Source organism: Acipenser ruthenus, chromosome 27 (assembly GCF_902713425.1).
Source record: "Acipenser ruthenus chromosome 27, fAciRut3.2 maternal haplotype, whole genome shotgun sequence".
NCBI lineage: Eukaryota > Metazoa > Chordata > Actinopteri > Acipenseriformes > Acipenseridae > Acipenser > Acipenser ruthenus.
Genome location: NC_081215.1, coordinates 16,444,844 through 16,471,891, shown reverse-complemented (window position 1 = coordinate 16,471,891; position 27,048 = coordinate 16,444,844). Strand labels below are relative to the sequence as shown.

General features: G+C 37.7%; 1 protein-coding gene across 1 annotated transcript; it reads right to left on the bottom strand.

The window, feature by feature from the left end:
- Positions 1 to 1,762: 1,762 nt before the first annotated feature.
- Positions 1,763 to 26,792, bottom strand: LOC117432450 (uncharacterized oxidoreductase YjmC-like). The gene is made up of 11 exons (XM_034054386.3): positions 26,655 to 26,792; positions 14,059 to 14,207; positions 12,162 to 12,350; positions 11,933 to 11,994; positions 11,792 to 11,845; positions 11,298 to 11,396; positions 9,964 to 10,099; positions 9,518 to 9,636; positions 8,205 to 8,300; positions 7,334 to 7,444; positions 1,763 to 3,561 (listed from the first exon to the last, which is right to left on the bottom strand). The coding sequence occupies exons 1-11, from the start codon at positions 26,660 to 26,662 to the stop codon at positions 3,499 to 3,501; spliced, it is 1,086 nt and encodes a 361-aa protein (XP_033910277.1). The 5' UTR covers positions 26,663 to 26,792; the 3' UTR covers positions 1,763 to 3,498.
- Between the last annotated feature and the right edge of the window lie 256 nt (positions 26,793 to 27,048).

The following is a 27,048-nucleotide window of genomic DNA, read 5'->3' as shown; positions in this document are numbered from 1 at the left end:
TATCAAAGATGTTGAAATTGTATACAGGTATATTTTACATTAAACAGTAATCAACTGGTGCCCTCTACTGGTCTAAATGAATAATGCAGCTCTCAGTAACTGCAGTGTTAATAGTGCATATTTAAAATAAGGAACTCTACCCAGATCCTGAAATACAGTTGTGCAGCTTATAAATTACCTGTTATAAAACATTGAACCAGACACAACAGATGTCATGTAAAACAGGTAATTCTGCGTAGAAAAACTGCCTTATTAGTATTAACCCAACTATCCAGTCGTCATTTTATAACTGGAAATCAGAGTATTCAGAATATGTAGAATACATAAGAATTACCAGTTCACCATGAAAGGAATGATTTTAAAAATAAAACGAATTGTCTTATACCCAAAATTGTGCTACATAATAAAATGCTGATAGCTGTATTAGAAACCAAACTTCAATGTCAGAATTATATTATAACAGTGTAAAATCTCTATTTAAAAGTGGGATACAAGGGTGTACAAAATGTAATAATTCTCTTGCCCATTTTAACGATTATTTACTGATTGGTTCCTGTACCTTTAAGGAACGTATATCGTTAATTTGCACCACCTGCTGGGTTGTACTGTGCAATATCTCTCAGGTGTAAGGGGGGCGAAGAGCTGTGCAGAGACATGCCTCGGATGTATCCGGAGGCAGTCATGTGGTTTAAATAATTAGGCAAAAAAATGCCTGACTGTGACATGTATGCCATAGAATGGAACTGTGGAACTAGGCTATGTATGGTTTTGTAAGGAAATAGTTAATGAAAAGATTATAAGTACAATACTGTGACCACCTGGAAGTTGGTTACTTATTCCTGGTTCCTTATTTGCGATGTAGTTGACAAAGCAGTGCATCCTTTTTCTGCGTGTTTTAACTCACTTACACATCTTCCTCAATTAATATATTGCTACTATTTAACAAATAATCGCTCCTTTAAAAAAAAAAAAAACTAAAATATTAATAACAAATCTGTAACAGCAGCATGGCAGTACCCTATATTACCCGCTTGTTTCGCCCCATTTACCCCTCTTAGACGGCTTGCTCACTAAATATCGAGGTATGCCTAGATAGGTTATAACACCCTCTTTGCAAAGCCACTAAAGATTTTAGTGAGCAAGCCGTACCCCACGATCAGCAGCACCCCAAAGTGTAGCCCATTATAACCTATGCAGAACGCATGGGGGCACGTCTTTGGATGACCCATTTACCCCCCTTAGACGGCTTGCTCACTAAATATCGAGGTATCTCTAGATAGGGTATAACCCCCTCTTTGTAAAAACACTAAAGATTTTAGTGAGCAAGCCGTCTAAGGGGGTACGCCGGGCATCCAAAGACGTGCCCCCATGCGTTTTAACTGCTGCACAGAATAAATGAATATTTTTTACTCCAGTCACGGTTAAACGAGCATTGTACTTTTTGTTTGTGTGTTTTGCTTTGATAGATGGCATTTTCATTTGCTGGACCCGACAGACTGACTTTATACTGTATGATCTCAGAACCTTCAATCACTACAAATGCTCTACGAAAATGATGGGTGTAATTCTTAAAAATTTAGTCTTTGGATGCACAAAATTAAAAGACAGTACTTGGGAATCTCCTCGGAAACACATTAGCTTTCTATTCGGTTACTATAAATAATACAAAAGTCTACACTGTAAATGATTACTTTACGATTTACTTCCCATCTCAGCATAATGGTGTGCCGTTTAAATGTTTGCAATATCAAAAACATTAACCTCAAGGTATAACTTTTTATTAAAGCCAACATAACAATTATCCAAAAGGACTCGATATAACTTGCACTTTGTGCTCTTTTGTGTTTGCTTCCTTCGTTTTTCTTTTGCAAGTAAGACATTTATCCAATCGAGAAACAATACACAGAATAATTTGGATGTACTCATTGAAAACAAATTCAACCAGTCTCTATTGCTGGTACTAAAATGCAGCCGTGCCTAATAAATACATAAAAAATAAAAAAAAAACGTAAAAGTGTGAGTTATTATTTAATGTTTACCGGAGCATTTATACTTCTAAAAAATGCATAACCCACGGTTTAAACACTCTGCATTGAGTATGCTACTGGGAATGCTTTGTTTTTATTCACAAAAACTCAATTTTGCAGTTAATAATTACATTTCTTTGGTTCAACCAAAGCAGAAATCAGTTGAGAAGATGTACTGGTCATTGTCTAAACCTGTATTTACCTCTTGAGATGAATATTGACAGGGTTTATCAAGTCCTCTGCAATGAAAGGTTAATTGGGTTAAAATATTAACTGACTGTTTGATACAAGTGTGTGCTATTACTGGTTTGTTTGGTATCTCCCAGTAACTCAAAAGCACAATCTCATGTAAAGAACAATGTGTACAAGTTAATAAATAATGGGGAATAGATTGCTTTGTGAGGATATGCAAATTCTGCAATTCAATTTTTTCTGTATTATTGGTCAAAGACTGGCTGTATTATTGATATTTCCCACTTGTGAATGTTTGGTACAATATGTATTTATTTAACCCACTAACACTGAAGGCAGAAATATTAGCTGTTGGGTTTTTATACAATTCTCAATTTCGTCAGTTATCTAATCATAAAGAATCTGTAAAATATAAATAATCAAATATTATAAGTATTTAAGTCTTCTTTTTCCAAACAAACTGGATCTCCAATCACTCCAAAAACTCAGCACTGCTGAAATCTGTTCCTGTTTCGCGCCCCGTGTGCTCACTGAACCTACCCTGAGAATTACTTCCAAGCATTCTCTCTGAGACCTGCATACAGAGGGAGAGGAGGGTAGTCATTGCAACAGCATGCTCATCAGGAATGGTGTTCAGAACAGGGCTTGTGCCAGTCAAAATGCAGCTGAAAACAATTGCAGCCAACAAAATAATTCAATAAATCTTTCTATTGTGCACGTCCATCCGTTCTGTAGAAAAGTGTGCCCAAGTCTGGGGGAATGGGACCCGATAGTGCTTGATTGGATTAAGAACTTGGAATTCACTGGCCTACTGAACAACAATCTGTCATAGGGCAATAATATTGAAATACATGGGAGGACAGTAACTATCTATGTAGGTACATAGAAAGTCATTTTTATTTTAAAACACACATTTTATTATTTTTCTATTTATTTCATTAAAATGTTTAACCAGAATAATAACTGAACAGAAATTGATATACGTTTAGCAGTTTGTGTTTAAAAGTTATAAAAATGCATTACCACCAAACCAATTCTGTATCAAAACTACCTGAGGTACTGTAATAGGAAAGGTAAAACAGTTTGACCTGAGCAAAGTTTGGATAAAAATGTCTACATCAAAATTGTAATGTGCGTCCAACAATACAGTTCTAAGCAGCCTTAACAATTACTATTTTTGTATAGGCATATTGATACAAAAATAAAAAAACAAAAACAAATCAAGGCATTCTGAATAGCTCTATCAAGACAGGGATCTGTCCACAGTAGAAATAGGCTATCAAGCCAGGGGTCGGTTCACTGGAAGTTCAGGAGTTACACCCAGGGTCTTAGCAACCTTATTCTGAAAAACACAAACAATATATAAATAAAAGTAGCTTTCAAATTATCAATCAATCAATAAATCAATCACATTTATTTTGTATAGTGCCTTTCATGCCAAGGCATCCCAGAGCACTTCACATTACAAATAAATATACTATACAATAATATAATATAGTATACAATAAAATATAAAAAAAAACATATGGGGAAAAAAATAAAATACATTTTAACAAAATTTTAAAATAGGCCATCCCAATCTACAAAAAGGCCTCTGCATGAAGATGTGTTTTAAGCTTGATTTAAATGCATTTATTGAGTAATCTTTACAGATTTAAATTCAAAGATTGTTCCATAATACAGGTGCATAATGCCTAAAGGCACTTCCACCACAAGAGCTACATTTTATCATTGTAGTCACCAGATCTCAGCATCAGCAGATATTCGAATCGATGCGCAATCCCCTCGCAAAATTTGTGCCTCGCAAAAATGTGTGCTTTGGCACAAAAATTGATATTTTCAAACACAGCACAAAACAATTGCACGAAGTTGGAAAATAGCAGTTTTTTGCTCAATTCGCAAATGTGTTTGTGCCTCACAAAACTACCTGCGCATTTAATACCAATACAGCAGAAATGCACAAGAGCTACGCGTGAATGCATAGAATTGGAATACTACACAACATTGTATGTAATGGAAACATTCTGAGCGTTGCAAGCCTGCCACGCTTATTTCCAAACTTAGCCATTTTCATTCAAATTTGGCCTTCGGAGCAATTCAAATATTTGTATGCTTAAGCATGTGAAATTTGCGCACATGCATACATTTGTATCTAATGTTTATCATCATCATCACAGGCATTAGCATGGCTAATAAGCTAAATGTTTAAAGGGCCTTCATAGATTCTATGGAATTCAAATAGATGTATCTATGCTGTGCTGTTTGCTGGGAAGTGAGTTTATGATTTCTCTACTTCTGTCTCCATAATTGTGACAGGTGTCACAGTGTTATAAACTGATTAAAATGTGAAATAGTACTCCCTGCCACTCAGTTATAATAGAAGAATGATAATTAAACCTAGCAGAATGTATAGCTAATCTGTAATCAAGATGGTATTTTTCCCACATTGTGAACAACAAGACCCGATCACTTCCACTGGCTGTCCAGTTTTCTGCCAGTTGTTTTTAGAGCCCTAAGCTCATCATTGAACCAAGGAGTAGAACGTCTTATTTTAATAATTCGAGTTTTAAGTGGGACAATATGGTTAACATTACTTGGTACTACATTTACTAATGGTGAAGAGGCAAGACATTCATTAAAGGCCACTGGATCTAAAAGACTCTTTGTACAGTAAGTCATTTCCTTAGTTTGTTTAGGTTGGTCAAAAGAAGGAAAATACATTTTTAAGGAAATGATCAGATATAGTTAGATCTTATAACACAAGATCAGAAAGTTCTCTACCTTTACAGATATAAAGATCTAAGATTTGTCCATGAACATGTGTGGGGGGATTGAATCACTTGGGAAAGCCCAAAAGAATAAAGAATATAATTATATTCTACAGCCATAGTGGAAGGAGAGTCCACATGTATATTGAAATCACCACACATGAGCAGAGAAAAGCAGTAGCTAATAATTATGGGTAATTGGGACATGGACATTTTAGCATTACAAGAGTCAATCAAATCGAGCCAATCACCAAATGGCTTCTACATTCACAGCGTTTTAAAAGGCAGCACAACAACTGCAACATGTTTCGTCCTGTTTGGGGCGCATGAGACTTTTCATGCAATTTGATTGGCTGTTGTAATGCTAAAATGTGCATACCCTGATTACCCAGAATTGTGTGTGTGACACTTATGGTTAATATGTACTGACTGGATTCATGGACATTGTATTGAAGTAACAGAGGTTGAGGACAGAGGGTAAGAAAGTTACTACTAATTTGCTACTTACATTTTAAAATGAAAGTAATTCACAAAATACATTTTTCCTGCCATGCACATCCGTTCACTATATAGGTCTGAATATCTAGGTGTATATATAGGCATTTTAAAATAGATATCTATCTATCTATCTATTTATCTATCTATCTATCTATCTATCTATCTATCTATCTATCTATCTATCTATCTATCTATCTATATACACACCCCCCTCTCACCCTCTCCACTCCTCCTCTACTGGCCGACTTGTCATGCCTTCTCTCCACTCTCCATCCTCCCATGCCTGCTCCTTCTCTTCTCTAGCCCCTCTATGGTTGAACCAGCTACCAAACTTCAGGACTGCTCCGTCTCTCACCACCTTCTGCCGCCTCCTGAAGACCCCCCTGTTTAGGTTGCACTTATAGATCTCTTGCTCTGCTGCTCCTATTATGCACTGGTCTTGCCAGACCTATGTACCACATTACAGTATCCTCAGCTAATGCACTCTCTTTGCACTATGTTATTGTAGATCTAGCTTGTTGAATCCTAGTTCATATAGTATTTTAGTAGTATTGTTGCACTTATTGTAAACTACGCTGTATTTACTAAGCTTGCATTGTAACCCTACTGCCCTGTAACATCTGTAAGTCGCCTTGGATAAAGACAAAATAAATACATAATATACGATCGCAGACAAAGTTATTGGCACCCTAAGATTCAGAAAGCATGTTAAATACAAGCATTTTAATTAATATGACAAAAACCAAAATGCACAATTTCTTGTAGTTTAACAAACAATCTTTATAAAACAACAAAAGCAATTTCAAATATCTGTTCATGACAAAAGTACTGGCACCATTACTAAAGATATCTGAAAATGGAATATAACTAATTAATATTAATTGATTGAAAACCATTACAGAGTAACCAAGCTGTGTTATAAAGTCAATAGACAGCAAAATAGGTTATTATTTCCAACTGTTTTGGCAACACAGCAGATGATGGTCAAGACAAAGGCTGATTGGCAGACAGTTTAATTTTCCAATACGACAATGACCCAAAGCATACGGTTAAGTCAACTTGAATACTTGAAAAAAATGAAGATAAACGTTCTGGAATGGCCTTCACAATCACCAGATTTCAATCCAATAGAAATGCTTTGAACTGATATGTAAATAAGCATTGGTATCCAATCTGTTTGAGCTGAAGGAAATATGCAAGACAGAATGGGCCCAGATTTCACCAACAAGTAACGTACAGTACTGGTTAAGAATTATCATAAACACCTGAGAGCTGTAATAAAAGCAAAAGTAGGGGTGCCAGTACTTATGTCATGAATGAATACTTTAAATGAAATATGTGGTTTTTATATAAAGATTATTTGTTAAATTACTAGAGATTGTGTGTTTTGCTTTTTGTTATATTCAAAAGTGGTTTACGAAATGGTTTACTGTATTCTTCAATTGTCATTTTATTGTATTATTAATTATTGATATTACAATTAATATTATTTATTGTTATTTTTGCCATTTTTACTACTTCTTGATACTGCATACTTCTTTCTGTTTCAGCTGACATGTAAAGCGTTTTGAGATGCTGTGGTATGAAAAGCGCTATATAAATACAGTGATTGATTAATACTCAGTTAAAGAAAATAGTTTGCAAGACATGCTTTCAGATTGTCTTGCACTTCCTTGGTCGTTCCACCTGGAGAGTGAAATTATCCCCTGTTCAGGACCTTCCTGTCAAGAACCAACCAGCTGCTTTCCCAGATGACAGATTAGCCAGTAAGATTCTTTGACCCGTAAGTCATTAGGAAATGATTTTGTTAGACTCACAAACTGCTTCGGGATTAACAGTTGCACCTACCATGTGGTTGATGACGTTGATATGATAAGACAGCCCTCCCAGTTCCTTGCATCTCTTTATGTTTATTCTCTCTGGGTCTCCTGGCACCATTACTGGGGTCCCAGGTTCAGCCTGCCATTTAAACAGTCACACCATGAGCTCCACACACATGGAAGTATGGAGCAGGGAAGCATTCAGGACTATTTCCAACACATTAGATGTTATGTTTGTAACTGGTTGCAATGAGCCCATGTAAAGTGTTAATACATATCTATTGAATGTATGCACAGTTTAGATTCTGTATCACTACCATCTTGCGTAAAGTGTGATCATACTACTTTTTAAAAAGCCAGTGGAAAGATTGCAGTAGTTTGAATGATTAAACGAAAATAGTTCAGTATTTTACTAAACCGAAATAATCCTAATAAACTAAACTATTGTTTAAAATGTTTCATCTTGTCACATTGTAAGCCATTGTAATTGAATACTGTTTGTGGAAATTTACAGAAAAATAAAAAAGATGGCAAAATAATATATCAGTTTTACTTTTTCCTTGTATATAATACTTTAAATGAAAACTAATTTATAGAAAATTGATTATGTTTTAAATGTTTTATCTATTAAATATACATTTTCAACTTATTCTTTTATTGACAAATACATTTGCATTTAGAATCTTAGTGGAAGTTAGAATACATATTATCCAGAGCCAGCTATACACACCACACACACACTGGAATATAAAAAGTATTTTTCCCCAAATACCCTGCATTCCTTACATTTAAAGTAAATACCATGTTTCACGTGTACAATAGACCTAATTACTCGTATTTAGTAACCCTCCCTTAAATGAAGGTGTTGCAGTAAGTGGCTAGTAGAATGGGTTACTTACAGGTTCCAAATCTCTGTGCAAAGTGAGCAGGTCAGACATTCTGTCCTTGAATCCAGGAGCAAAGTTTTCAGGGTTTATAGCAACAAAGCACTGGCCCTGAAAACAAGAGCCATAGACTTATATATATAGCCATAGACATAATATACATTTATGTATTATGCAAATATATCCAAGCTTACCAAACTTACAGAAAAATGTAAAAAATGTCCAGGATTTGAGCACTTAATATTCACTCCATTGGAATAAGAAACAAAAAAACAGTATGCTAGTAACATATATCCCTGGCACAACTGTGAATACAAAACTATATGATGAAAAGAGCACCTACAATCAACCACATGTAAAATGAATACGAGACACTGACAAGAATCTTTGTATTTTCAGCCATTTGAATAGTTGTGAAGAAAGTCCTGTGTCTCAGCACATTTGTAAAACTGGATATTGTGTAAAACCCGGAAGTGTAACACATACAGGCAGCAGTGTGGAGTAGAGGTTAGGGCTCTGGACTCTTGACCGGAGGGTCGTGGGTTCAATCCTAGGTTGGGGACACTGCTGCTGTACCCTTGAGCAAGGTACTTTACCTAGATTGCTCCAGTAAAAACCCAACTGTATAAATGGGTAATTGTATGTAAAAAATATTATGATATCTTGTAACAATTGTAAGTCACCCTGGATAAGGGCGTCAGCTAAATAATAACATACAGTACACAAAGCTGCCTCCAATGCATCCCTGTCTGCAGTGGTGGTGAACAATCCTCCCCTTTATTTATTTTATTTAGCAGATGCCTTTATCCAAGGCAACTTACAGAGACTAGGGTGTGTGAACTATGCATCAGCTGCAGAGTCACTTACAACTATGTCTCACCCAAAAGACGGAGCACATGGAGGTTAAGTGACTTGCTCAGGGTCACACAATGCGTCTGTGGCTGAGGTGGGATTTGAACCGGGGACCTCCTGGTTACAAGCCCTTTTCTTTAACCACTGGACCACACAGCCTCCCCTTCCTTCCTCACGTACAGTTTGGCAAAATTAGGTCCTTTCAAAGAGATGTGTCTACTTCAGTTCCACTAAAAAATAATCACACGTCGGGACCACACAGTACTGCCAGGGTGTAGCAGCTATAAACTAGGGCAAAACAAATGGATCAAGTGGAACAACCAATCTCAAAAAACAAACTGACCTCAGTGCTTGAAATACACAGCAGGGGGCAGCAGTGGTAATGAAGACTTGTAAGCTCAGTTTCAACACAGCACAGTATCCATTTAATGCACAGGCCCCTGCTAACCCATTAAATGGTGGATCTCACTCCATACCAGATTTGCTACACTGTCTGTAACCTTCCATGTACGGATGTGTTTGCTGTAGTGGGAGCCAGCCAGTATGCCACAGAACACCTCGACCATCATTCCCAGACCAAAGCCCTTGTAACCACCTTGCATGTAGACAAAAAAGAAATGATAAAAAAGGTCACGTTTCTATTGAACATACTCAAGTTATAGCGAAAAACAGGACAGATATTGAGCCCCAAACAGCTCAATTCACACCTATGAATTTAATCAGTGCAATGTGTCTTTTTACAGTTTAGCTATTTCCATTTACACATCCAGAATCATTTTTAGTAAAGCATTATTAAATGTGTGTTTTGTTTTATTCATCTTTAATAATGTCCACATGGTTTAATTAAAGTTAGGTACTTGGTACGGTTACTCTCTTAACGTTTGGTGTCACCACTGTTCAAGTTTCAGATCTCTGGACTCACCTGTAGCCTCACAACCCCCAATGGGCAGCAGCCCCCCTCCACTCAGCACCTTCCCAGGGTCGGTGCTCAGCTTGCCGTGGGAGTCGCAGCCCCAGCCCTCGGGGATGGTATCTCCACTCCGGTGATGCAGCTCAACCTGCAGTCAAATGGCAGGGAAGCTTTTGGATTTGGATGTGATTTATAAAAACATAGTGAATATAGGTATCAGGTAGAAAATTAATCTCCTTCCTGGTAAAGGTCAATTTCCATGTGTGACAGGGCAGAGGCTGGGCCCCAACCAGCAATCATGCACACCACAAGTAAGCATCTATGCAGAAGTGCCAGACTGGTCTGCATTATAAATTATAGCGCATTTAATGTCAGAATCTGTAACTGCAGTGTATCACACAACACTGCCTGTTACACATGGTCATTTCAAAAGAGCCTAACCCTACAATATTGGAAATTATTATCCAAGGCGACTTACAGGCCTTACAGGGCAATACAGGGTTACAATGCAAAATTGATATTTAAATACAGTGTAGTTTACAATAAGTGCAAATAATAATACTTAAATACAATATGAAATAGGATGCAACAAGTTAGGATAGCAACAAGTTATATCAACAGTTACATATTAGTAGTGCAATAGTGCAAGGATAGTGAGTCAGCTGAGGATCCAGTAACATGGTGCATAGGAGGGATAGATCAAGAGATCTAAAAGTGCAGTCTAAACAGGGTGGTCTTGCTAGGAGGTAAGAAAATTGATAATTAAAGCCTTGGTTTTGTGCTTTTTGCAGAAAAATAGAAACCAACATTTACTTAAGAAAAAGTGAAAAATCAGTATTTAACAGTATTTAATACTTTCCTGCTGATTCACAGATTGCATATATTACACAAACACTCAACACATTTGTCAAGGACTTTGCTCCTCGCCTCATGTCCTGTAATTATATGCAGGAGAGTCTGGGACCTGTTCAAGCTATTGTGAAATCTCTCCACATTACAATTAATTTTGCATAGGTTATATTACCAGTTCTGCCTTTTGAGATGCAGCTGCAACACAAAACTCAACAATAACCTCAGGTTACAAGGATGGAAATAAGACTCCCATTGCAAAGCAGTTCTATTCATTCCTGGTTTTACTATGGGTTTAATAAGGCACACCTGAACTTGTTATCTACACACTGTCTAATCAACCATGTATTGGTTGAATGGGTGAAACTGTCATGCAATAGGAGTCTTATTTCCATTCATGGGGTTAAGTTGCCAACTTCAGGGAACAAGATCTATATTAAAAATGTGCAAGTATGTCATGTGCATGCTTAAAGACAAAGCCTGTATTTTCACAGTACCTTTCCCAATGCCACTGCGGAAGTAGCCATGTCCAGTACAAAGCTGTCACCATCGTTAGCAGGTGCCGCCACACTGATTGGATTGGTCCCCAAAGTGCACTAAACAAAAGTAATAATATATATATATATATATATATATATATATATATATATATATATATATATATATATATAAAATCAATACAATTAAATTGATGTATTTCAGTGTTTAGGATTTGGAAGACTTTTTTGTACAGTGTCTTACTTTTCTACATTTAAAATGTCAAGATCTCAAGATAAATTCTCTGAGTACCTTGACATGTCAGACTGTTATGTTGAGGTCATTTATCTTGTGATCTCAAGGTAATTTGAAATTTTGAGATCCTGTGCAAATGTATCTTGTGACATAATGATCCACTGTATATCAGACTAGTGAACAGGGCAATTACAAGTGTTTTCTCCGCTTACAGCATCAAACACACACACACACACACTAATATAAAAGAGCTGCTTACGTCTCTTGCTCTGGTAGGAACCACCAATGGTGATGTGTTGGTGTAACTCATACCCTAAACAACAAACAAAAGCAGAATTAAACTGACACGTTAGGATGAAGTCAAATGCTGTAGTTAATTTGAATAAAGGGGGCAGCTCACAATCATGTCTTGTTTCAGAGCTTGCATAGCATAATATCCAGCAATCCCATAGTGGTTTGAGCCTGGAAAAACAAAGATCACACATTAAATCCACACTAATTGAACAGATTTCAGAAACTAAACTTATATTAGAATAGAACTGATCGTGTTTGGGATTATTCAAGTACAGAAGTGCATTTTTACTACCATCCATACCTCTTGTTTTAGTTCGCTGTGGATGAATACTTACCCTTGGCTACCACCCAGCCTATGCCAACATCTTTTGCTTTTTTAATCGCCAGATCCATGCAGAAGTTCCCAACCACTGGCCCCAGAACATTTTCACCATTCACCAGCGCTGTGGCCACCGACTCCTTTTCAATAATGGGCTCCCCATCTTTTGAACAGATTCCAGTCTGGATATCTTTTACATACATATCTGAGGAAATAAAAGTACAACAAATGAGCTTTACTGTTTATATGCCATTCACTTTGAAATCCTGTTATACTCTGATAAACGACACTGTAAAGTTTGGATAAACAGACATGTCATAAAGGTCACCAAGACTGGTTCGGATGAAGTCAGACTGGAAGCAACACATAAATGACTTATTAAAATGTAGGACCTTAAAAAAAGAAATACCAGAACTCATATCCTATATTATCTGTAATAGCTTCAAGGCACATATAAAAGTTGGTAAATTGAATGAAATGCGATGTTGTGGCCAAAGAGGGCGCTTTTGTGCATGATTTGTAAACAACGAACCGGGTGTAAATAACTCATTTTGTTGTACCTTCTTTTCCAAAGGCTAGAATTACCATTTTGTCCCTTGAGTGATATGCATTTCCATACATACCTTCTAAATAGAGCCCCGTGAAATAGTTTAAATTTTTTAGAATTTTTTTTCTCTCGGTTTCTTTATTATTATTATTCCGCCTTAGTTTTTTTTAACGGTATCTCCTCCAGTTTTCAACCTATCAACTCGATTTTTTCGCTCAGCTCTTCCAATATATTTGAATTTAGTTGCTATTACTTTTTGTAGTGATCAGATTTGAAATATGGGTGCAGTGCCCAGGAAAATGCCAATTTTATGCCAAACTCTCTTTCTGCCATCTTGTGACAAATTTCTTATTAGCGACAGTAATGGTAACGTACAGTCCCCACTCCTATTTACAGTAAATACTGGTCATCCCTCTATAAAAATACAATACGATAAAATAAAAAATATATATATTTACACTGCCCTACTATTGGGGGGCTGTCATAATAATTGCACATACAGCAATCTACCCATTGCTATGGTAACGGCTGAGTATTTAATTAAAGTATTTTTTGTATAAACCTCCTCATTTAAAAATGTAATTCTATGTTTGCTTTATAATGATTTTGAGTTTTATTTCATTTTATATTTGCATTTCATTTTATATATTTGCATTTCATTTTATTTTGTGCTAGTTTGTATCGGCGAAAAACAAAGGGCTCTACTTCTAATGCACTGTTCAAAGTATCCATTTTTTTAATTATGTTTTGTATTTTCCCCCCGATCCCCCAATTTGGTTATACCCAAGCGTTGCATTTTACTTAACTGGAGAATCTCAGGACAGATCGAACCAATTTTATTATTTTATTATGATATATTGTAAAGTCTGGTGCTGCTTTGAGGTGAATACCCTGGAAATGCTGTATCAATTCTAACATAACACTGACATGGACGATTCGCATGGGAGTAAAAAGACAGGGTGCCTAAGTCTGACATTTTACAGAAGGTCCCGATTTCCTGTAAAAAATAAATAAATAAAAAAATCAGAGAACATCTAAGAAAATTATCTGGAATAAAAATAAATGGATGGTTCACACAGGACTAAATTTCACCAATGTTGGTAAAAATTCCTAAACCACAGGTTATGTGATGATTTTTAGCCCAGTGCAAATTGGACATTTAGGCCATCCCTGTACAGCCTGTAGAAATCTCTAGAGAGTCTTCTTAAATTTGAACCTTACAAGGAAATGGACCTCTTGGCTTGTATCTCCTAAATGTTTACTTTACAGTTGCAAACCACACATGCCTTATAAGTGGACCCACATCTCAAATGATGTTAGCCATTCCAAAGTGATTTCCACAGATACAGAAGCAGTGATTACTGACCCATTCGGTTTAGTCCATGGCTGTAATGACCTCTGCAATCCCCTTCTACCAGAACGTCTGCCAGGGATTTAGCATGTGAAGGCTTGGCTCCTGTGGCAACCATGCACTTCTCAATGAAGCTCTGGACTTCGGACTGGAGAACAAGGCACCTGAAATGTAGAAACAGGCAGGATAATTAGCAGTTTATAGTGTCTACATTTATAGTGTCTACATGCCTTAACAGTGACTGCTCAGGCAAAACACAGCACCTGCCATGTGCTCACTGCTCAGCAGGGTTTACTTGTCAGAACTCAGTTCACGCCTCGAGTCCTAAGCAAACTTCTCATCTTTCTGCCTTGTGTCAATCCCCCATTAGATACAGTTCTGGAATATTCAGATAATTACAAATTAATTTCACTCCCGAGGTGAATGGCATGAGTGTTCCACATTGTAATTGTTCTCCATATACTGATACGCAGCACAACCAGCGGAGAGAAGCTTCACCTACAGCAGGGGTCTCCAATCCTGGTCCTAGAGGGCTGGTGTGCCCTCCTGGTTTTTGTTCTAACTATACACTAAATTCATTAATTGGACCAATTAAGCTTCTAATAAGCACTTAATTGCTCCAATTTAGTAATTTAAGGTACAGGAAACAAAAACCAGGAGGAACACCGGCCTTCCAGGACCAGGACTGGAGACCCCTGCTCTTAGGCACACCATATATCCTACTTGCATTGAAGCCAACTAGTTACTGCACAACTACCAAAGTACTTATAAAACCTCTCTTATACCTTGATTTTTACTCACATATTCTTTATACTGAAAATTTTACAGCAAATTATTTTTATGTAACATGGTTTAGAAAAGTACTAGGGCTCAATTACAGTATATAGCAAGCCATGCTTTTGGACATGAGGGCTTTCTTATGAACGGTAGCCTGCAACATGTTTGAAAATATAGTCAATTGTTCCAATAAAAGATTCACTGAGGTACCTTATAGCTTCCTTTGAACTCTAGCACAGATTTTGCCAAATGATAAATATTGGTGCGCCAATAAACTGTGTACCCACAGATGAGCTGTGGCAGGGCAAAAGCCGTGTCTGTGGGAATATAAGGTTGGCAGGGGTGGGGCTAATTCTGCCCCTGCCAGTAATCACAGTTGTGGCCATTCTCCACTTAGGTAATTGAGTGCTAATTGGAGAATGGCCACCTTTATAAAAGGGGGAGAAATCCTTTATGTGGAAGAAGGGAGTTAAGTGAGTGTAACTGTGTTTTGTTTGCAACTTAGTAGTGAAGGCGAATACCCAGCTTACATTTGCTTGTTGTGTTTTAATCTTTATTTTGGCCGTCGTGCCACAGTTGGTTTGTTCCTGTGTTTTGTGTTTGTCAGTTAAACGTGCAAATATGCGCTTAACCTGCAGCTTTTCCTGACTCTTATTTCTGATGCTATCTGGCTACACGAGCCTTCATCGATTAATTCTTTAGACTGTTGACCCCTCAATCAGAAATGTTTAATGAAAACCGGTTTGTAATTACTTAAACATTCCCAACCACAAACCCCTAAAGGGTAAGGGGAGTCTCATCATATTAGTTAAGCAGTAGAGTGTAGGGTCAACTTAAGGCATCTTTCTAAAAATCTCCAGATCCTGAAATACTTTAAAAAGTTGATTCTACAGGTATTTGGGTTCGCAGAAGTCGACAGCTACATACTCCCTCTAAAGATAAGAGACCACGAGTTGCATGTGACTTACAACCAATTCGATCGTTACTACAGTTGTTTGCACCCAGTAACCCCGATCCCCCTGTGCGTGTACATTGGCTGAGGAGTCTGGGACGGCTGGTCACTGGAGCGAAGGTCAGGATGCGTCATTGGTTTGGTAAATAAAAGGCTGGCCTGTCTCGAGTCATTGAGGGCACAGCTTCCACCATGAGCAAGGAAAAAACAATATGTGCATGAAAAAGAAAACACACACTTTCAGCATGGAGCTAAAGCCAGGTGAAATGGGAATAACCTGGTAAATAAATGTTGGTAAATATATATAAAAAAACATTTTTAGAATAAAACTGTATGTATATTTCTGATTGAGTGTTTTGAACTTTTGAATAAGTCCAACTATTCAAAATAACACAGATTTTCACCTGGAAACCTTTAGGTACTGCATGTACAAAAAACAGGGGTATTACTAAAATTGAATAAATAAATAAAATCGGGTAATCTTTTAACAGCTATAAATGTATTGCAAAATATGAACCATGGCATATAATTAGACAACCTAAGGCATCAATCAGACTGTATGCCTCTTTGTTTGAAAAGAAAGACAAATCCAGACATGCACCCAAAACTTGATTCAGTGAAATAAAATCTTGCAAAATCTATAGTCTTGGAAGCCAGCAAGTCCTCTTAAACTACGTTCTCACTCTAGCTGTTCATTGGCACTTAGCCCAAGTAATCACTAACCACAATTAGCCCCTTGTGCTATTCTATGTCCATAGAGTTTATCAGAATTGGATCATTTGAACTGAAGTAAAGCTGCGCTGGCACTTTATAACACAGACATCTTATTCAGCTTTCGTTTTATAACTACATAAATATGAGTATGAGGCCTATTACATGGTTATCTTTCCTAATGTATTTACTTTTTTGCTGCGGAGGAGCTGCGGCTTTCTCCGGGAGACAAGATGCTTCAGCTTCGCTTCAGCCCCGCTCCTGCAGCCTAACCTGGGGCGAGTCCATTCCCTCTTCCCCTCTCTCAACCTGCTCTCCTTCTCGCACTTGTTTTGCTTGTCTGTTGCTTCGAACTGAACTCTCGACCGCCATTTATCCAGAGAAACTTGGATAGATGTGTCTGTAACAAGCTGCTTTCGGGGCACTGCGTATGCACATTGTGTATTTGCTTCTGTCACCAAGGTCGACCATTCTTCTTCAAAAAGCAGTGTGAAATCCCTGACCCAGATAGATCATACGAGTGTGAAAGGGGCTTAAATACTGTAAAGACCCTGGGGCTGCTGTAACCAGGTTCAGGAAGGTTCTGTGATCCAGAGTCAAGGTTCAACTGCAGCAGGTGTTCAGGGTCGTCAGAGACGGGAGAATCACCACCAATCAGAAGCTCGGCTTGCCATGCGAGTGGGACCCAGTTGCAACATTCTTGTCACAAATCAGGGGATAAGATGTTATAACAATGAAGGGATTGAGAGCGGGAAGTTGTGCATGCTTGGGATTTGTAGCTGGTGCACCGGGTGCGTGGCCTGGACAGGGGGATAAGTAGGTGTGAAGACAAAGGCAAGTGTGCTGGTGATGAACGAGAGCTGCTGAGATGAACGGGCTGCAGAGACAAAAGAGAGCTGGGGCTGCAGAGACAAGAGTGCTGGGATGAACAAGGGCTGCTAAGACGATCGAGGGCTGTGGCTGAGACGAACGAGAGCTGTGACAAAAGAGAGAGCTGAAGAACAATGAGAAAGATTTGGAAACAGCCAAGCAGGAATAAAGAAAACCAAGAAAGGGAAACCAGAGACTGCACTTAGTTGGCTGTAGCACACGGCCAAAACAGTGTGCTTTGGACTTTCTTTTCTTTTTTTATTTGTCACAGTCTGGGTAGCACTTTGGTAAAGCAGCACGCTTTACCTGTTAAGTGTAGAGTCCCGGCTTAATAAACCGCTGCATTCGAGAACCTGAAAACCCAGGATTGTGGTTCCATTTCGCAAACATTGGTTCCATTTCCTGGACTCTGCAGGGGTTGCCACGGACGGACCCCCATAGACCAACACTGGTGCACCTCATTGTGTCGGCTAGAATGAGCGAGGGTGGCATTAGAAAAGGCTGAGAGAGCTCTCATATTCACTAAACAGAAATAATATGAAAGTGGTCCAAGGGCTTCAAAGATTCTAGCGTTTAGGCTAAAAAAAAATAAAACCAGAAATCTTGTATTACAAAAATACAAGTGAAAAAGACAAAGCAGATATTAACAGGAAAAAATAAAATAATTGAAGAATTTGCAAAATATTATCTGAAGCTTATCTCCAAAAACTTATACCACCCAAAGTAACAGAGGATCAAAATAAGCAACGATTAAAAAACTTATAACAGCGAAATGTCTATAGGTAGCGATGGATATACTAACGAATTATATAAGGCACTACAAGAACAACTAACCCCTATTTTAAGTAAAGTATTTAATTGGGCCTTGGACAATGGGGAATGGGCTCCTACCTGGAACAGTTCAGTTATAACAGTGATACAAGGCAAGGACCCCACTGACTGCGTATCATATAGGCCTATTGCCCTGTTAAACAGAGACCAGAAAATACATCAATTATAGCCAGTAGACTAGCAAACATTGTCCCAACGATAATTAACCCAGACCAAACAGGGTTTATTCCAAATAGACAACTGTCAGACAATGTCCAACATACTCTTAATATTATAAATTATGCAATGAAAACAAAACAACAAATATTCATGTTGACTCTTGAGGCGGAAAATAACGTTTGACAGGGTGTTATGGCCTTTTATATTGTTACAGTTTGGTTTCCATAGTGATTTTATATGATGGCTACAGGCAATGTATAAACAATCAAACGCAAGAGTAAAAGCTAATGGAACACTGTCGGAGAGTTTCAGCTTATCTAGAGGAACAAGACAAGGAGATCCTTTATCTCCCTTGATTTTTACCCTCAGTATAGAACCATTAGCAGAAAGTATAAGACAACATAAAGATTTCGAGGGAGTTTATATAGAACGAGAAACACACAGAATGCTTTTTATGCAGACAATGTATTATATATACCTTAAAACCGGTAAAATCCATCCCTGTTGGAAACTATCACAGCATATGGTAATCTTTCATGATATAAATTAAACAAAGAAAAATCAGAAGCAATGGTTATAGGAGAATCTTTACCTCAAGAGATCAAAAATAAATTCCAGTTAAGATGGGATCAGAATAGAATTACATATTTAAGGATTACAATCCCCAAATGTTTAGAAAACTTGTACAAAAGTAATTGTGATGTACTAGAAAACCAGCTGAGGCAGGACTTAAATAGTTGGAATTTGATGCTGCTCTCGCACTTAGTGCTGGGTTGGTTTTCAAATGCACCTGGACAGGTGAAGTTAATTGGCTAGTATCAAATGAAGTACAGGTAACTGGCGTTTAGCTATTCTTGTTTTGATGTATTTAAAACCCTGTTTCCATGCCATAATTCTAAGCTTGGGACCGAATTACTTGCAATCTTGAATAAGATTGGCTAGACTGTCAAGTGAACTATGAGATTCATTGTGAAACCAGTCCTGTCATTCATCAGGACTGCAGAAATCCATTGTAAATGGCACACAGTCATTGTCTTTGCTAGAAAACAGTGTTCAGATGATGAACAAGTTCAGATGATTTGTACCTGTGTCTTGAAAATAAACCGCCTTTCTTTGGGAATGTTGGAATGAGATTTTTTTTAGCAAGGCAAAACACTACCTGGATAGCAGGATAGCAGAATCGGTGCAAGCTACTGCACCCATTCAACCCCCAGCTGCAACATTTCTCTGACTTTTTTGTTTTTGACTTTCATTTTGCTTTCATTTTGCATGATTTCAATCGGTTGCATATCCACTCTACTGATTACCTATCTCTGCTTGCATTCAATTCAAGACCCTTGTTCTTGCCTACTGCTCTCTTCGCCACACTGCCCCCTCCTACGTTCAACTCTCTTGTGTCTCCCTACACCCCCTCTCACCCCCTCCGTTCCTCCTCAATGGGCCGACTGGTCATGCCATCCTTCCACTCTCCATCCTCCCATGCCAGCTCCTTCTCTTCCCTAGCCCCTCTGTGGTAGAACTTCAGGACTTCTCTGTCTCTCTGCCGTCTGCCACCTCCTCAAGATCCACTTGTTTATACTGCACCTGTAGATCTCTGGATCCGCCCCTCCTACTATTCACTGGACTTGCCTGACCTATGGTCCACGTTACTGGATCCTCAGCTGAATACACTATCCTTGCACTATTGCACTACTAATATGTCATTGTAGACATAACTTGTTGTAATCCTAACTTGTTGCATCCTATTTCATATTTTAGAAGTATTATTTGCACTTACTGTGAACAATACTGTATCTAAATACGAATCTTCAGTTTTAATCCTGTACTGCCTTGTAACACCCATAAGTCACCCTGGATAAAGGGTGCCTGCCAAATAAATAAATAATAATAGTAGATATGGATACCTACAACTCTTATATATTGCCATTTATGTACATGATTGATAAGCAGCAGATAAGATAAAAAAAACAACAAAGAAAATATTACAGGTGAGCACCAGCTTCTCAAAACGTTTTAGAACACATTAGGCAGCCTTGCCCCCCACCACAGTGTGTTTCAGTTAATTGCTCGTTTTTGCTCAAGCGTGTACTTGTCTAAATGTAATTATACAGGAAGACAATCTTGAAGCGATCCCACCTTGCCCTTGAGCATAACCTTTGTCAATCCTTAAAAGAACGCTGCTATAGAAAGAAAGATCTTTAATTGAAGTGCTAATCTAGCCTGCAGGAGTGAAATAACTTACTCAGAAAAACATGAGAAAATGGCCACATGTTTACTTGTAGCCAGTTACCAATTCCACAAAATGATTAGGCCTTATCCCAAACCATGCATCCATACCCAACTGCCCCCTTCTCCAGTAGCTTGTTCTGAAATAGCTGTTCCTATGCAGTACAAGCTAAATCAGTTTCTGCTGCCAAAACTCACAATAATAAACATAAAGCTGATGCAGTTCTGTGTCATTAAACTGCTTCCTCTGTTCACCATCTTCGCTCAAGTTGCTCCACAGTTACCCAATTGAAGCCAGTTTCCCAAATAAGTTTGGGTTGCAAGCAAGCAATTTCTCACTTAAAATTGTAATGTGCAGAAATGCCCATTCCACATTTCATTGCAATCGGATAAACAGTGTGACGTATGTATAAAACAAACTGGCGTCAAGTCAAAGGGAATATTCAGCCCAAAGAAACAACCCCATTTTCTATGTGAAAATACAGAGAACTCAAAGACCCACAGTCAAGCGTGGCAACAATTCACTAATACCTTTACGCCCTCCATAATAAATCCAGGATCTTAGAGATACAGGCCTGCAAGCAAGATGGCAGCCAGCAAAATGATAATAATACTCTATATCGGAGCAACACAACACATAATGTCTGAAACTATAAAATGTGTACAGACAAGTTATAGCTATATGTTCTTAAATAAGAAGGAAGTCATAATCAGGTCATTATTAAAACCAGGAATGTAAGTCTTATGTCATGTTTCCATTTGCACTATGAAACCAGCCTGTTACTCAATCTCATCTTGTTCCATTATGGTGCAGCAGCCGGTTATATCTCCAGTCTACAAGCCAACCTGCAATTGAACAGTACACTAAGGGGTAGATGTACTAAGATGGGCCAGTCGCAGCGTAAACATACCCCAATTTGCATTTCTGTTGCAACAATTCGCAAAGTATACATTTTGTTGTATGTACTAAGAGAAAATATGCTAATAAAGAGAGTCGCAATATAGTAATTTAAATATTTGTTGTGTCATCTGAGCAAGATCTCTAGCATTGTGAGAGTCGTGCGACATTTTTTCAAATAAATAATGAAAGGCAGTTTAATCCCATCAGAATCTATAATGGGATCCCCATCTTCACCCCCAAATAAAAAATGTGTTTCTATTAAAAAGCTTTTCGTAATCATACAGTAGCCCCTCGCTAAACCAGACATGTTTGTCCGACATAAGGAGGTGTCGGGTTTAAAAAAATACAATAAAATCGCACACACATATATTTATAGTGCTCAATGTATTTTCAATGTATAACTCATTGCACTGAAATAACACTAATGTATTTTGGGTAGGCTACACATTACATTATGAAAAAAATATAAATCTGTACAGTAGGCCTATACAGTATACAGTACAGTAGTAAAATCAAATGAACACCTAGCGCACTTTCTTTTTACTTTAGCCTGTAGGCTACCGGTAACACAAAATAAATCATGCTGCTGCATTGTACACATTGGTGTAGAATGCAAATAAAATATTACTTTAAAATAAAAACTAAATGATTATTATTATTATTATTATTATTATTATTATTATTATTATTATTATTATTAACTTGGGCCTACTTAGTAGCCTAGACAATTAACACAAAATAGATCACGGTGCCACATTGACAAGTTATGATATTCGTTAACATAAATTTCAAGGGACCAGCAACACATTTTGAATTATACCACTAATTCGTATTATCATGAGTAGCCTATAAGCCAAATGTATACTGTCAGTTTTTATTTAAGTTAGTCAATGGTGCAGTGCTAAATTGTGCACAATTACAAATCACCTGCACATTAATAGAATAGGTGTGTTTCCAAATTCCTATACGGATGTTCAGAATGAGCTGGAGGGGTTAGTGGCTCATGTGTGCACTCTATTGCTCCCAACACATTGGGGAAACCAAACAAATTTGGTTTGAAGGCTTGTAAATACATCCTGATTTTAGGGCAAAATAGGTATTTGGGTGTTTGCCTCAAAAATGCATTGAGCACAACTGGCAACGCATGAGAAACAGTGGACTGGGACATGCCAGAAACAATTGCGACTGTTTAAAACATGCTTGCAAAAGTTCTTTACAAATTGATGCAATTGTAAGTGTCACAATTGCTGGCAGCTTTAGCACATCTCACTATAATATTTGAGAACCCCCATTTGCACTCTCCACCCCCTTTTTGCGAATTTATGGAGGAATAATTACATATTCATCTCAGGCTGAACTGCAAAGAAAAACTGCTGCCGCAAAGCATTTTCTAAAAAGTCGCCAACAGCATTGCGTATGTTTAGTACCTTTCACCCTAGACTCATTTGCAACTGGTTTGCGACTATTACGACAGCCGCAACACTTTAGTACATCTACCCCTAAAAGTCAAAGATCACCTGTATGGATCACATTTATGTACAACCGAATTGGAGGGCTCGAGTTTAGCTAGCTAGTAATATTAACAATGTCAAACCACTGTTGACAAAGAGGAGCCAAGCCTGATGTAGATTTGCATTAAGACGTGGTCCACCCAGTTATGCAAACCAATCCACCAATTTAAAGTAGTTTTGCATATGATATGCATGATTTGTGTAGCCCAGATTTAACAAACACTCTGTCTGGTACTTGGGTGAACCTGAACCCATATGGCTCATAATGGAATGCGTCAGTGTGCAAGTGATTGTTGCTGACTGGTTGTGTATTTACGTATCTTCAATGCTCCATTTGTATGAAATTACTGCAAATGAATACAAATATTTGTTTCATATATGTATATATACATGACCTAGTGTTCAGGTCTGATAATTGGCATCTATGTTTTTTATTGGGCTAATTTAATCTTCTTTTCTGCTACAGAGAACTAAATGGCAAGATCTCAGTTAAAACCACTACAGAAAAAACAATGGCTGACCATGAACTGATTAAGCATCTGTTAGCTGTTGTAAATAGAGATGTGAATAACATTGATAAGCAAACATTGGCATCCCAGTGAAATCTTTTGTGACCCCATGTGACAGAGAAAAAATAAATCTTGATTATAAATCTCCCTCCTGACCTGTGAGGGCACTGTGTAAAGGGAACAGAGTGCCCTGGACTGGATGGCCTGACAATTCATTCCCAGGGTTAGGTGGAAGTCAGCCATCAAGAAAGGGGGCAGAGCTACGGTACACCAAGTCATCGCCCCAGAAGGGAAGCGATGTGGCAGCCGCAGATTGGAGGAGAAAAGTTTTCACTAGCTAACTAAGGGGGCGTGACTGACAGTATATAAGGGGACGTAGCGAGGTGATCTGTTCCTTTTTTACGGTTAAGCTGAACCGGAAGGCGTAGGAAGGCGTACTGTGTTTTGTCATGTCTAAAAATCTACTTGTTTGTTATTATTAGACGGCTAACACGATCATGAGTTTTCGCTACAGGCCAGCACTAAACCTGGACAACACTGCACCATTGTACGCAAATAAATTGTATTTCACCACGAGCACTATAGCACTCACCCTGGGCTTGTGAACGTGTGTGTCTTTGTGTGTGTTCTACTGTGTTTATGCATTTCAAACTGTGTATTATTATATCGGGACTGCAACCCGTTGTTTTGGAACAGTGCAATGCACATTGCTGTGTATTGCCTGGGATTATTATTTGTGGTGGCCAGACCAGGATTTACAAAATAAAAACTGTTTGAATTGTGAACTTTGTTGTCTGTCTTCTGTTTCCTAATCACATCACTGCTACATCTATGCACTGCAAACCACTTTGCCACACCCCACCACCAATAATATACTGTACATACAGACGTGCTCAAATTTGTTGGTACCCCTCCACAAAAAACGAAGAATGCACAATTTTCTCTGAAATAACTTGAAACTGACAAAAGTAATTGGCATCCACCATTGTTTATTCCATATTTAATAGAAATCAGACTTTGCTTTTGATTTTTTATTCAACATAATATTGTAAATAAGAAAACAAATGAAAATGGCATGGACAAAAATGATGGGACCGCTAACCTAATATTTTGTTGCACAACCTTTAAAGGCAATCACTGCAATCAAACGTTTTCTGTAGCTCTCAATGAGACTTCTGTACCTGTTAACGGTAGTTTGGCCCACTCTTCCTGAGCAAACTGCTCCAGCTGTCTCAGGTTTGATGGGTGCCTTCTCCAGACTGCAAGTTTCAGCTCTTTCCATAGATGTTCGATAGGATTCAGATCAGGACTCATAGAAGGCCACTTCAGAATAGTCCAATGTTTTGTTCTTATCCATTCTTGGGTGCTTTTGGCTGTGTGTTTTGGGTCATTATCCTGTTGGAGGACCCATGACCTGCGACTGAGACAGAGCTTTCTGACACTGGGCAGTACGTTTCGCTCCAGAATGCCTTGATAGTTATGAGATTTCATTGTGCCCTGCACAGATTCAAGGCACCCTGTGCCAGGCGCAGCAAAGCAGCCCCAAAACCTAACCGAGCCTCCTCCATCTTTCACTGTAGGTATGGTGTTCTTTTCTTTGAAAGCTTCTATTTTTCGTCTGTGAACATAGAGCTGATGTGACTTGCCAAAAAGCTCCAGTTTTGACTCATCTGTCCAAAGGACATTCTCCCAGAAGGATTGTGGCTTGTCAATATGCATTTTAGCAAATTCCAGTCTGGCTTTTTTATGTTTTTCTTTCAAAACTGGAGTCCTCCTGGGTCTTCTTCCATGGAGCCCACTTTTGCTCAAAAAGCGACGGATGGTGCGATCAGAAACTGACGTACCTTCACCTTGGAGTTCAGCTTGTATCTCTTTGGCAGTTATCCTTGGTTCTTTTTCTACCATTCGCACTATCCTTCTGTTAACTCTGGGGTCGATTTTCCTCTTGCGGCCGCGCCCAGGGAGGTTGGCTACAGTTCCATGGACCTTAAACTTCTTAATAATATTTGCAACTGTTGTCACAGGAACATCAAGCTGCTTGGAGATGGTCTTGTAGCCTTTACCTTTACCATGCTTGTCTATTATTTTCTTTCTGATCTCCTCAGACAACTCTCTCCTTTGCTTTCTCTGGCCCATGTTCAGTGTGGTGCACACAATGATACCAAACAGCACAGTGACTACTTTTCTCAATTTAAATAGGCTGAATGACTGATTACAAGATTGGAGACATGTGTGATACTAATTAAAGAAACTAAATAGTTTGAAATACCACTATAATCCAATTATTTATTATCTTTTCTAAGGGGTACCAACAAATGTGTCCAGGCCATTTTAGAATATCTTTGTAGAATAAGCAATAATTAATTTCTTTTCACAGCTTCTTTGCTTTATTCTATGACATACCAAAGGCATGCAAGTATACATAATAAAATAGCTTTTAATTTCATCACTTTTCAGGAGGAATGAAGCATTATTTCAATGAGCTGTAAGGGTACCAACAAATTTGAGCACGTCTGTAATTAAGTATAGCATTTCAACACATTAGAAACATAGATAGAAACACATTTTTTCTTCAAATATTGCAATTTATAGCAATATATATGATTACATTATACCGTACGAAATATGTTAAAATATACTGATGTAGAGTATATATAACAAATAAAGTAGCATATGTTTTAACGCAGTACATAATACTGCTGAGTTATTAATGATAATAATAAAAAAAACACATTTAGCTTTTTATGAATATGAATATGGTTGCAATATGCAAAAAACGCATGGGACACAGTAATTTTGTGAGATCTGTAATACTGTATCTAGGCAATAGGCTAAACAACATAAAAATGAAACAATTACAAAAACTGAGAGGATAATAAACATTTATTTTAAAATGTTATTATAGGATTTATTAACCTTAATCTACTATTTTATTAAAACATATACATCAGTTTAAACAAAAATATTTGATAAAAACCCTATCAAGTTTGCATTTTCCAACATGCATTACACTTCTAGTACATAAACTAGTATTTACATTTTAATATTTACATGCACACAATATGAAAATGAAATAAAACCTTGATACAGCTATTGTGCTATAAATTTATTGCTATAAATTGTGCTATAAAAAATATATTATAACAAATGCAATAAGCCATTACCTGTTCATTTTGAGTGCGATGTGGCTTTAAATGTTGTACAAACAGATGCGAGTGGATGAATGAATGCGTGTGTGAGAGTGAGCTACACAAGTACAGGCGGTTCCAGGCAAGGTTGTGGCCTCTTTAGAAACTCCCAGAGCAATAAGTAGTCAGTCGGTTTAACACTATAAAGAGATAAGCTGATCATGAATTGAGCAGCATTGATTTTTTCCGGAAAACAGTGGGCCACAAGGGCAGCTGATTAGGTAAAAGTTTATTCGTCTGTTACATAAATATTTAAACATTTGCATTACCTTTGTCCATCTTCGTTTGAAAATACTACCATGTGTGTTTGTTTTTACTTCACATGAGCTGCACAAAACAGTTTTAGGGAATGAGGGCTTCGAATTTTTAC